Below are 12790 nucleotides of genomic sequence, written 5' to 3' on the forward strand. Positions count from 1 at the left end.
TGCTTATTTGGTTTTACACTTTTCCCTAAGATCTTTACTGTAGCCATGATACTGGACCAGATGAATCTTTGTTTGGGCTGGTTTTATGTGATGTGGTATTTTCCAGTAGAAAATATCAGAGACTTCCAAATTTGATTGCTCTTCCTGTTTTTTTTTTTGTTGTGTTTTTTTTTTTTTTTTTTTGGGGGGGGGTTTGGTTTTTTTTTTTTTGGCAATCAGACTCATATTTACAGTAACAAACAAAACAAAATTATTCAAACTAGACCAGCCTAAACTGGACTAATTTAGAATCTGTCATAGGCTGAAGGGTGTAAATCTTAGCAAAGCAATGGTTTCCAGCAAGGGGACATAGTAAGTTTCAGTTGCACTGTGTTCTCCTATATCATTCTGATAGTGAAAATGCCTAATTATCTTTGCAATAAAATCTGACCATGACCTTGGAAGGCATGTATCTCAGGTAATTTAAACTAAAAGTCACTGAATGTTATAGTTGACCTTTCTTATTTTAGTCAATGTCTTTTGAGGCCCATCATCTCACCGTTCCATCTATAAAGTGGCTTGGTCTCCTTCCATCTGATCTTGTAAGGTTAGTTATTTCCCCAAAAGAAACAGAAGTATTCTTTTGTTTCATAGACAGGAAATGCAATCTGACTTAATGCACAAAAAGACAACTGACACTTGAGTCTGTTATTCTTTTAATACAACATTTTGGTTTAATATACGGAAATAAATTGAAATAAACATTTTTAAATACATGAGAAAATTTAACAACTTTTTTTCTTTTCAGATTAAATATATGCAAAGATGTCCTGATTCCATTTACAAAGCAAGATCAAAATAAGTTAGCAAGTATACAAAAGAGACCTTACATTGCTTGTCAGCCGATGTGGAAAAAGGAAGTATGTATAAATCCATTGTTTCCTATTTCTTACTCTTCACAGGACAAATCCTATTGTCTGCAGTCCTGTTCCTCTTTAGGGTGATAAACCCTTAGTATAGTGGAACCAGTAAGGTTTGGCAGCCCTAAAGGAAGGCGAGACTGAGAAAGCGCGTGGCCTGGGATGTGTCTCTAAACCAGTGGGCCTCCATGGCTCACAGGCCAGAACTGGCAGCATTTTAAGCTTTCCTGCCATTAGCCATCTGATGATCACATGGGATTGTACTGCTTTCCTAAATATTACAGAATATATTATGTCTTTACAAGTAGGGGAATGCTTACAGCAGTTACTTACTCAGTACTACACCTCTAATCTTGCCTGTAGCTTTTAAAACATATATGTCAACTCAGGCCTATATTGTGTGAAGTGGTTAGAAAGGAAGAAAAGGTAACATGTACCTTCTTCCTGTTTATACTTGTAAATTGTTCCTGTTACTGTAAAGTACACAACAGAGAAGACATGAGCATACAATGCAATGAATCTCAGCTTAGTGATAGCGATTTTGCAGCATCATTTCCAGTAATACTAACTTTACAGTCCTACATGCACATCCAATAAGTGTAATTCTTACTTAAATAATTACCTAACCCTGGACCAGGCTGTTACAGCATCACACTTTCTTTTTTTGTTCTTTGGTTTTTTTTTTAGCTGGAAATTATGGCAGCATCTAAACTGAAGGCTGAAATCCAGGTTTTAACTTCTCTTTCACCAGATTACCTTTCTAGAGTCTATTTACCAAACAAACTGCGATTTGGTGGATGGCTATGAATGCAAATGAAGTGTTTTTCTTTATACTGATTTATTTTGACTGCTCTTAGAAGAAATGCAGAGACAGAGGAATATGCTTCAGCATCTCATTATCACTGTAGCTAGATTATGATCATCTCTTTTTCCCCTCTCAAACTATAAGAGAAATAACTTCTTTATTTCTGTTTCATGAAACATACCAGTGTTTCCATTCTGTGGCTTCTGCAACATTACAATGCCAAATGTACATACATAAAAGGATAATAAGTTCTTTCTGGCCAGAAAATGTTAAGTTCAAAAAAGTATCAGGGAATTGCTTTGCCTTCTGTCTTGAAGCACAAGATGACGTTGCACTGACCTTTTTATTTTTGAAGAGAGTAAAAGACTTTTTTAACAATTTATTGCACATGACTCCTTTTGGAAATTATTTTAAGTGCAGCATTGTGGCATTTTGTGTTTGCTGTAAATTCAGACTGAAAAGTCAGAGATAATTCTTCATTACTGCATCTTTCAAGCAGCTATAAATGTTCCAGCAACTAAATTACTATGTCTCCAATGAACAAGTAAGCAAGCAGATGTTACTGATTAAGAGTTTAATAAACAATCCTGTTAATGATGCACATCATAACAGAATCCCATTTTCATTTTATTTAGTTGGCTCTAAAACGGTAAAAAGGAGCAGGAAACTGTGGTGATTAAAGCATACAATAAATTTTACATGAGGAAACCACATCGACTGCATAGAAAATAATTCCAAAATTGATTACAGAGTCATCAGTGTGGATCTCTCAGTATTTTCAGCAGACTTCTCTACTTGGGAGTTTTTTTTACTAAAGTTCCTCTGCTATTATATTCAAAAGGAATTTAAATTCCTTTTTATTGAGTGCCCAGTAATTCCCGGTGCCCGGGTGCACAGCCAGCCCGGCCTGGAGCCAAGCCCAGCCGGCGGGGCGAGGGGCCGGCTCTGCGGCAGGGGGCAACGCAGCCCCCGGGCCCTGGCCCCGCGTATGGGCCGCGCACCGGCCGGCCCCGGCGGCTCGCTCCGTCTTCAGGAGGGCGGGTGCCCGAGCCGCGGCCCAGCCAGCGCCCCGCCAAGGGCCAGCGCGGCGCGGACTCACCCGGGGGGCGCTTCCCGCGCTGCGCCGCCTGTGCCTGACCCCGCCTGGCCGAGGGGCGCGCAGCCTGTCTCCAGCGCTGCTGCCCGCCGGGGGCCGCCGGGGCCCGGCCCCTCGCCCCGCCCCGCCCCGCCCCGCCCCGCCCCGCCCCGCCCCGCTCCGCTCTGCCCCGCCCCGCTCCGCTCTGCCCCACCCCGCCCCGCCGGCCCAGGGCGCAGGCGCCGCCCCCTCCCCCCTCCCGGCCGCCGCGCCTGCGCAAAGGGACGCGGCCTGCCTGCCGGCCGCGCCGCGTTAGCTGCTGGGCCGCGTTGCTGGAGGCTGCGGGCCGGGCCGGGCCCTCCACACGGGTGAGTGAGGGTCGGCGTCCGCCTCGTGTCCCCAGAGGGCCCTCGTGGAGCGCCCTCGGCGCCGCCCCAACGGGCCTCCCCGCCGGCCGCTGCCCGGGTCTGCCGGTGGGGAAGCGGGGCCCCCGCGCAGCGGTACGTCCCCGCCCTCGCCTGCCGGGCGGCTGCGGTGCCGGACCGGGGGGCCGGTGCCGGGGCGTGTGCCCGAGGGGAGCCCCGCTGGGGCGGGCTGGGCTGGGCCGGGCCGACGCGGGGTCCCCCGGGGCGCAGGGGCAGGGCGGGGGGGCACGGCGGGGTTAGCCTTCGCCAGGGGACGGCTGGAGAGAGGGACCCCTGACAGCGGGGGCAGGGTGGCCGACCGTGAGGTGTCAGGGATCCAGCAGCAACGAGAAGCGTGGCGTTATTTATTTTCTTACATTTCGTATATTTTTATATTCCTGGGCGCCTCTAGGCGGGGTGAGGGGTGTGCTGGCGTAGGGCTGCAATGGGGCGCCCTGGGGATGCCGGAGGGCTTTACGGGTCTTGCGAAGGCTTTTCCTTGTTTGCAGGGCAAGGATGAGTCTGTTTGGATCAACATCAGGCTTTGGGACAGGAGGGACTGGCATGTTTGGCAGTACAACTGCAGATAACCACAATCCAATGAAGGTATGTGTGTTATACCCCTGTGGGGACACTGTTCTGTGCTTTCATGTGTCACAGTAGTCCCTACTGACTCTCCCTATAGAAGCAATAGCATCTCGGTGCACAGTTTTCACATGTGTTTTCAAATTTTTTTTTCTTTTATTCTTTATAGGATATTGAAGTAACATCTCCACCTGATGACAGCATATCTTGTTTAGCATTTAGTCCGCCAACGTTGCCGGGTAATTTCCTCATTGCAGGGTCATGGGCAAATGATGTAAGTACTTTCAATCAAACCTATGGATGAATAAAATGGTACTGTTAATGATTCAACTGCAAAATGTGATCCTAAACACTTGTGCCAGGGCACCTGAAAATCTTCCTCATTGTAGAATGCAAAATTTGTGCCTGGTGCCAAGACACTAACTTTTGACATTGCTGAACTGCTTCAGCTGAGAAATTCATTTGTGATCTCCTGAGAAGTTATTCCCCTGTGTGTTTCAAGCTTCAGCTCAGTATATATAGTCAGTGTTTTCCCTGTTAGTTTTTTGAGTTTGAATTTTCTTTTTCCTGCTTGTTTGGGTTTTAGCTTTATTTTCTTATACAGTTAGGCTAACATAGTTATGTTTTGTCCGGTATAAGAACCATTAACACGATGGTAAATCATCCAGTTTGACAGTGAAATCTCAGAAAGGTTAAGATTCTAACCTTATTGAAGCTTGTTTGGATTGAAGGGTGAGATTCCAACTGGCACAAACAGGGAGGGAAGACAAACACAGGTGCTTTTTTTTAACTGTTCTGCTTGGTCTGTTGGCTGGAAGCCTGCAGCAGGTAGCTCCTTCCTAGCTGATGGTTAAGGGTTCTCCAGGAGAGCACTGGGAGGTGTTATGTACTCTTGAGGTGGAATTGAATTTGTGGGGTTGCATTGGGGCTGTACAGATAAAAGGAACATAATCAGAGAAAATAAGGTTTCACTAGTTCTGAAAAAAGCTTGGCATTTATAATCATACTTTTCACTGGATAAACTAAGTCTGGGATCTTCAAGAAGTCTTTTTAAATTCTTGGTGTTAATATGTCTGTATGCGCTCCTCCTGTTACAGGTTCGCTGCTGGGAAGTTCAGGATAATGGACAGACAATTCCAAAGGCTCAGCAGATGCATACAGGGCCTGTTCTAGATGGCTGCTGGAGTGATGTATGTTCCAATTTAAAAATAAACAATTTTTACCAAAACCCTAAATAAATTGGCATGTGGTTTCCAGACAGACATGAATGCCACGGGTAGATGCAGCCCATGATTATTGTATAGACTTAAATGTGTGCTTAGTATGTCCTAATAGAATAGACTAATGTGGGTGTAAGAAGAGTAAAAGCAAGTTTAAAGTAAGAATGTCTCTTAAAGCTAGGCAATAGCTAGCAGTTTTCTCTTTTACAACAGTCATAAATGAATTTCTATTTTTATGTTTCTTCTTTGTCTTGCAATCTCTGTATATATTACATTAAATTTATGCTATTACTAGAAGAGAATAAGACTTGACAGTTTTCTAATACATAATATATGATAGAGCTGTTTAATCTCTTGGCCTTACTCGTCATTTTTAGGATGGGAGTAAAGTATTTACTGCTTCCTGCGATAAAACTGCAAAAATGTGGGATCTCAACAGTAATCAAGCTATTCAGATCGCACAAGTAAGTAAGCAAGCCCCAAGCCATTAGGTGGTGGGGTTTTTTTCTTTTCTGTTTTTATTAAAAGCTATCCTTATTAGCAAATCAAGCTAATGTTTAGTGCTTCTAAAGTAGATACTGCTGTATGGAGAAGAGGTTGTAGCGCACTTTTTATATTTTTGAGATAATGAAGTTCACATGAATAGCGAGATCTGCAATCAGTGATTTGAATAACCTGTGCAGCTGTTTCCTCTCTTTTACTTGAGAGTTTTTTTGCCATTGCTGTAGTGATCTCACTAAGTCACCCTGCTGCATTATAGGGGGAAAAAAGTTTAATTTGCTTTCAGAAATGCCAGCTTTCTGCTGCAGCAGTAACGGGGATTGTGATTTACCTTCTCAATTTAGCAGTTAATGTCTGTTCATAGAATGTGTAGTTATGGTGGCTAAAAGGAGTAACCAGTTGTATAATTTAAAAAGTTAGTCCTTTTAATGATTACTTCTGGTATCTTATTTGAGGTGATAAAATTCAGATTCTCGGCCTTGATTTTAAAATTTTGTTGGTGCAGTTAACATAGGCCTTACTTCTGTAGCTGTTGTCAGAAGCTGGGTTTTTTTATTAGTTTAATACAGTACGTAATTTATTACAAAGTGTTGATTTTTAGCATGATAGATAATATCCTTTATAAATGAATAGAAAGTTCTGATGTTTGTAATTTGTATTTCTGCTGTGACCATCTTCCATATGTAGGGTGACTTGGTTGTAGTTCTTCATTTGTTGTGGTTTAACCCCAGCCAGAAACTAAATACCAGGCAGCAGCTCACTCATTTCCTCCTCCACTCCAGTGGGATGGGGAGGAGAATTGGAAAGGAATATAAAACTCAAGGATTGTGATAAGAACAACTTAATAATTAAAATAGGAGGAAAAAAACAAACCAATAATAACTATAATTAAAAAGAGGGAGAAGGGGAGAGGAAGGAAATCCAAAGGGAAGGGAGAAAAGAAAATAGGCAATGCACAGTACAGTTGCTCACCACCTGCTGACTGATGCCCAGCCAGTCCCCGAGCAGCGATCAACCATGACATCCCATGGTATGGAATACCCCTTTGGCTAGTTGGGGGTCAGCTGTCCTGGCTGTGTCACCTCCCAGTTTCTTGTGCCCCTCCAGCCTTCTTGCTGACAAGGCCTGAGAAACTGAAAAGCCTTTCCAGTTAAACTTAATGTAAACACTGCTTAGCAACAGCTAAAAACATCAATGTGTTATCAGCATTGTTCTCACACCAAATCCAAAACACAGCACTCACCAGCTACTACGAAGAAAATTAACTCTATCCTAGGTGAAAGCAGGATGTCGTGTTGGAACCTTTGGTTTTTTAATGTGGGTGATTTTACAGCACGCAACAACACAGAAAGGTTGTGACCAACTGTTATCCTAACTGCTGTGACTGAAATAACGAATCACTCTTATTGGATGGATGAAAAGTATAAATACATACCAAAAGTATGAGGAGCATAAAGAAGGAATGTGGACTGTTAGTAAATGTATGTGTGTTTGTCTTTTTTTTTTTTTTTTTTTTTTTTTTTTAAATTCAGCATGATGCTCCTGTGAAGACTATCCATTGGATTAAAGCACCAAATTATAGTTGTGTGATGACAGGAAGCTGGGATAAAACTTTGAAGGTATGAGTTTTACCTGAACAAATGGACACAAAGCATGCTAGTAATTGGTGTATGAAAATATTTGTGAAGTGAAAATACTTTATTGACACTAATACAAACCAGATTACTGAAATAGCCTCACTTCACAGAGAGTTGTGGTATTCTGACTACAGACAAGAAAGAAACAACTTGGTACCAACTGCATTGTTTTTACTAAAGCAATTTAAATGATGTATCATCAGCTCCAAGCATTAGTTCATTTTTCTGTTTCCACCAGTTCTGGGATACCCGTTCACCAACACCTATGATGACGTTGCAGCTCCCTGAAAGATGTTACTGTGCAGATGTGGTAAGTCATGATTTACAGTACACTAGTGTCAGCTAGATGACTGGGAGTGTGAATGAACTGGAAGTCCATGAAGCTTCAGTTGGTTAATACTAAATACTGACTGTTAGTATTTGATCTCTGTGATTTTAGCAGTAAAACATACACCGATCTTCTCGATCGGGCTCTGGAAGATAGGTATTTCCATCAGAGAAAACACGCTTAGTATCCTTTTAATGTCACAAAACCAAATCAGCACTAGGACTGACCTAGCCTTATTTCTGGATGAGTTTTTATACTACTGTTGTGATTGACATTGGAAGAGTCACCTAATAATTAGAAGATTTTTGGTATGTTTAGTTTCTGAATGGTAGGGAAAAACAGATTTGTTTGAAGATATGTCTAGAAATGAACTCTTTTCCCCTTCCCCTTTTCTCTTTTCTCTTCTTCCCCTTTGCCTCCTTCCCCTCCCACCAGAAAACAGTCTAATTTCTTTAACTTCTTCAGGCATTTCTGTAAAATAATAAATAGAATTCTGCGTCATGCAATTAACACAAGTGTGTCTCTTCCAAACTATTTTACAACCTTATCCAGGTTCATCCTATGGCTGCTGTGGCCACTGCAGAAAGGGGTTTGATAGTTTATCAGTTAGAGAACCAACCTTCTGAATTTAGAAGAATAGAATCTCCTCTTAAACACCAGGTAAATTGTAATACGCTTGTAATAAATATTTATACAGATTGTTGAAATTCTGGCCTTGCCATTGTTTTTTGTGAAAGCAAGCTGTGTTTCAAAACCAGGTTATCTTAGTGTGGCACATGTCCTGGATAGCCATTGATCTGTTACTGATTTTCGCAAGGTTTTAGAAATGTAAATACTGCGGCCCAAATTCTTAACAGAATGTGACCTATCTCTTGACCTTGTTTGTGGTTTTGCTTTACTTGCATTGATATATGTGATGTTTTGTGTCCCCATGGAAAACAGATACCATTCAGATAATCTGGCCTTCAAGACTCTTGTCTAAAGTCCTCTCTATCTTTTTCAAATTTAGCATCGCTGTGTTGCTATTTTTAAAGACAAAGTGAACAAACCTACTGGATTTGCCCTTGGAAGTATTGAAGGAAGAGTAGCTATTCATTATATCAACCCCCCAAATCCGTAAGTATCATTTAATAAAACATCCTTTCTTTTGGTTTACAATGAGGAAAGTAAAAAGACCTTTTTCATTATTATTATTATTTTTCCCCCCCCAGTGCAAAAGATAATTTCACTTTTAAATGTCATCGCTCCAATGGAACAAACACATCAGCCCCTCAGGATATCTATGCTGTAAGTATTCAGCATACACCACTATATCATGCAGGGCAGTATACACTCTTGATGTAAAATTGGCTATGAATTGTTCATTCTCCTTGATGCTTTATCTTGCCTAAAGTTACCTTAGACATGTGTTTCAAGACTAGTCATACTTTAAGAGGAAAGACAAATTGTTTTACTTTCCTCAACAAGCACCAGATCAGCCATTCATTAAATCATCTTGGTGGAGATGACACTTGTTAATTTTGCTGATATTGAAACAATACTTAATATATTTGTGTAGTGGGGTTATGAATTGAATTTTTAGGTACTACAAAAAAGATGATGCTTTCCTTGCTGCTTCTGTGGTTTTTGTTCAGTTGGTTTTCTTCCTCCGAGAGCATATCTGAAAATATTTAAAAAAAATAAGAACTCTTACCTACTTGGAAAAAAAAAAAATCTCTCCTGTGTGTTTACTCTCTAAGGATTCAGCACATCTGTTAGTGTTCCGATCATCTGTTCATATGTGTGGTGTTTTACACTGTGTTTTTTATGGTTCTGCAGGTGAATGGTATCGCTTTTCATCCTGTCCATGGTACTCTTGCAACAGTAGGATCTGATGGTAGATTCAGCTTTTGGGATAAAGATGCACGGACGAAGCTAAAAACATCAGAACAACTTGACCAGCCAATATCTGCTTGTTGTTTCAACCATAATGGCAATATATTTGCATATGCTTCCAGTTATGATTGGTCAAAGGTAAGAAAGGGTTAGATTCATATTCATACTTGCAATCAACAGCTAAGACTCTCCTTTTCCTATGAGGATTTCACTGTTCTTTATAAATAATAGCTGAACCTTTCTGATCTCACAAGAAAATTTACAGAGGTCATTTTAGACATCTGGTGAAATTTAACACTGAAGCAAGCGCATTCTTTGGTTTTTAGCTTCAGTTGGATAAGATTGCTAAACAATGCTATTATACAAATGTGGATGAGTAAAATGTAAATGACTTGATTTGGGAATTATTTTAGTTGCTGACCCACATTCTGCTGTGGGGAGTGTCATGGGGCAATGGGGCACCCTAACAGGTTCTCACACATCTCTTTGAAATGCACATCTCTGCTTCTTGTGCAGACTCTGACTTAAAAGAGCACTGTGACTGTGGATATAAACGCTTTAAACCAGTGCTTGAATTCCCTGGACTAAATTTCCAGTGCCACTCAGTGTAGCTTGCTGGTGGCGCTTATTTATGTATTTCTCTTCCAGCCTTGACTCAACAATAAATCATAGATGCAAGAGAATCACAGCAACCCATAATAGGTGGAAAATTAATTCTACTTAATAGTTTAAGTAGGGGGGTAGCAAAGTTTAAATGTAACAGATTTTAATGGAATGGCAACTTCCATGAAAAGTATTGCTTTCCTCTTAACTAGTGCTTTTAAATTTGAGGATAATCATCCTTGTGTTTTTGACTGAAATGAATGCAGAAATCACACAGATCAACTTGACTGCATGCCACAAATAGAGCAAAATTTTCATTTACTGTGTTGTATCTGGTCTTCTGAACGTTGCCTGAAGTATGGTACTTTGTTAGGAGCTAGGGCAGATGAATTCTGCTGTTCTAAATGCTTGGGTAGACTGCAATGGTAGATACGTACTGAGGTATCTTTCAGATCTGTAAACCAATATTAAGTAGTAAAACCAGTAGGTACTAAGTACTAAACTTCCATTATAGAACCATTTCTGTCAAGTAGAGATAGTAATTTTTAAGTTGTGTGTTGAACTCTAATAGCTTTATTACTGTTTATTCTCCTCGATTTGAAAACTCTGCGTATTGAGTTGGTAATGTGTATGCAAATAATGTCGACATGCAAAATAGTATATTTGCATCTGCAGCTGGGAAACAGATATTTTTGCAGTTGCCTGTGGAACTTTTGCACTTTGAAAAAATGTGACCCTATTTCATGTAAAAGATAGAAAATACTATGTGAAACTGGGTGGCCATTAAAGTTTTAGTTTCTTCCCTGCAAAAAATCATATTGAGCTCTTATGCTGCATCTGTGAAGTAGAGCTGAGGGGTATGTAGTTATTTTTTTATGAAAAGTTTTTTTTAGACTTTAAAAGTGGATAAATGTCCCTTAAATTTTACTTTATATGCACGGTTCTTGTAAATACTTGTTATAGTAAGCTGTTTCTATTCCACCAATGTTGTCCAATATCTGGTCTTAAAAACCTTAAGATTAAATCTTAATAAACCAAACTAAAGAAGTTTTCATATTCTAATATTCTAAAGTAATGCTGCTATTTATTATTTGAAGAGAGTAAATACAGATGATTTTTCTTTTTAGGGTCATGAATTTTATAATCCACAAAAGAAAAACTACATTTTTCTGCGAAATGCGGCAGAGGAGTTAAAGCCTAGGAATAAGAAGTAGTGAGTATGAGCGTGACTTGCGTTACTCTACTGGTTTTCTGCCATTCTTGCCTCTAGTCCACTGCTCTTCTGCCATTTGTGCCCTGTTGCACCACGGTTCAGTCAACTTTGGATCGCTAACATTTAGCAGGAACTGTGAAAATTACATTTAATGTATTCTGATTTGCTGGAGAAGTTGTTCAAATTAGATACTCCGATGTGTATGAGAAAGAGGGAAGTATTCATGGCTTAACCACTTCTGTTCCACAGCAATAATGTAATTGCAGCAAAATCTAAATCTGGGTTAGCTATTCCTGCTTAGAAGTGCAACCATTTGTATCTACGAATTTATTTTATTAGTACTACATTAAAATATGTTAACTGTAATAGTTCTGGAAAAGTTGTATAAATATTGTATTTTTTTGTAAGTACTTGAAGAATTACAAGTAATTCTTCTCAAAGGAGGCTTGTTGTTACCTATTGTTCAGGGGTTCTTCCGTTGCTTTCTGTTTTTTAAAATGGAAGCATTGCCTGCTGTATGCCAGGAAGATACGCTTTGCAAATTGTTTCCCTCATTTTTTGGACAAATTAGGTCGGTATGTAAGTGGCCAACAGCAGTGACAGAAACTCGAGACAGAAGATGGGCACAGTGCAGATCTTACTTCATTTTTTTTCTTATGCTCCAGCAACAGACATGACTCTTGAGCCAATTGTACTCATGCTTATTCTAGTTCCAAGGAGAAATTGCCAGCTGTGCCAAGTGGTGTGGAGCTCAGTAACATGAGCAAACCATTAAAGGTTTTGCTTTCTTCATGACCAAACCAATGTGTGCAAAGCACTTGTGGCCTAAACTGCTTTAAACCTGATACCTTTTTAGAGTTAAAAGTCGGTTCTTTTACATCTCTCTTTAACAATTTTGGGTCCTTTAACAGGGCATTCTGGACTGAAAAAAAAGTACTCATTTTTGTATTAAGTAGAAAATAGTGCTGGTGAGTTTCATCCTGATCAAAAATGCTGTGAAACAAAACAAGTGGGTCTCTTTCTGACTTGAATCTACCACTGTTTACTTTTAACTAGCCAGTTGTATACATGCCAAAGTTTTCTTTTTAGAAGTGAATGCTTGCTATTCCTGTTTAACTATTGTTTGTTTGATAATTAATAAAAACGGGGAGGGGCGCATGTATAGAAATACCTGTCATATTGTACAAATTCTCTGTAAAACTGTATGTTGTAACACTTATGGTTATGGATTCATGCTGCATTTCAAATAAAATTTTTACTAAATGCTTTTTTTATATTCAAAAGTTCTGTTATAATAACATGGGCAAGGTGGTGTGATTCACTTCTAAAAGCAGCTTCTTGTCCTTTCACTGTAATTTAGACACATTTTCTGCGAATAAAGTACTTTTCACCCAGCTGCTTGAGCTGGAAATCTAATGCATTTTCCAGTTGCTATTTCATTATAAATTATTCCTGTGGTTTTGTGTCAAAGAATTAAGAGGACTACTGTGAAAGGCCTTTTGTTGAATCAATTTCCTTGCTACGAACACCTGGAAATTTTGTCTTCAGTATAAATGAATCATACAGTCTTCAAACTCTCTATAGCCTACTGGTCCTTTAACTTAAGACTCTCTTCTCTTTATGGTGTTCCATCATTTTTTGCTGC

General features: G+C 40.0%; 2 protein-coding genes across 2 annotated transcripts in view; both read left to right on the forward strand.

The window, feature by feature from the left end:
* SPO11 (SPO11 initiator of meiotic double strand breaks) overlaps nucleotides 1–2692 on the forward strand; it is a 30425-nt gene extending 27733 nt beyond the window's left edge. The window contains exons 11-13 of the mRNA XM_080403927.1: nucleotides 510–586; nucleotides 788–899; nucleotides 1587–2692. Coding sequence (XP_080260053.1) covers nucleotides 510–586; nucleotides 788–899; nucleotides 1587–1706 — 309 coding nt within the window. The 3' untranslated portion in view covers nucleotides 1707–2692. The remainder of the gene's footprint in view (nucleotides 1–509; nucleotides 587–787; nucleotides 900–1586) is intronic.
* Nucleotides 2693–3013: 321 nt separating this feature from the next.
* On the forward strand, nucleotides 3014–12412 carry RAE1 (ribonucleic acid export 1). The gene is made up of 12 exons (XM_080403925.1): nucleotides 3014–3147; nucleotides 3693–3789; nucleotides 3938–4042; nucleotides 4866–4958; nucleotides 5366–5452; nucleotides 7022–7108; nucleotides 7365–7436; nucleotides 8007–8114; nucleotides 8464–8570; nucleotides 8666–8741; nucleotides 9273–9467; nucleotides 11060–12412. The coding sequence occupies exons 2-12, from the start codon at nucleotides 3700–3702 to the stop codon at nucleotides 11144–11146; spliced, it is 1107 nt and encodes a 368-aa protein (XP_080260051.1). The 5' UTR covers nucleotides 3014–3147; nucleotides 3693–3699; the 3' UTR covers nucleotides 11147–12412.
* The last annotated feature ends 378 nt before the right edge of the window (nucleotides 12413–12790 follow it).

This window comes from Falco punctatus (assembly GCF_963210335.1).
Source record: "Falco punctatus genome assembly, chromosome: 10".
NCBI classification, from domain to species: Eukaryota; Metazoa; Chordata; class Aves; order Falconiformes; family Falconidae; genus Falco; species Falco punctatus.

Coding starts and splice junctions, on each gene's coding strand:
- RAE1 (XM_080403925.1), top strand. CDS start 3,700: ATGAGTCTGTTTGGATCAACATCAGGCTTTGGGACAGGAGGGACTGGC. Junction 4,043..4,865: donor CAGGGTCATGGGCAAATGAT/GTAAGTACTTTC, acceptor CTCCTGTTACAG/GTTCGCTGCTGGGAAGTTCA. Junction 4,959..5,365: donor TAGATGGCTGCTGGAGTGAT/GTATGTTCCAAT, acceptor CGTCATTTTTAG/GATGGGAGTAAAGTATTTAC.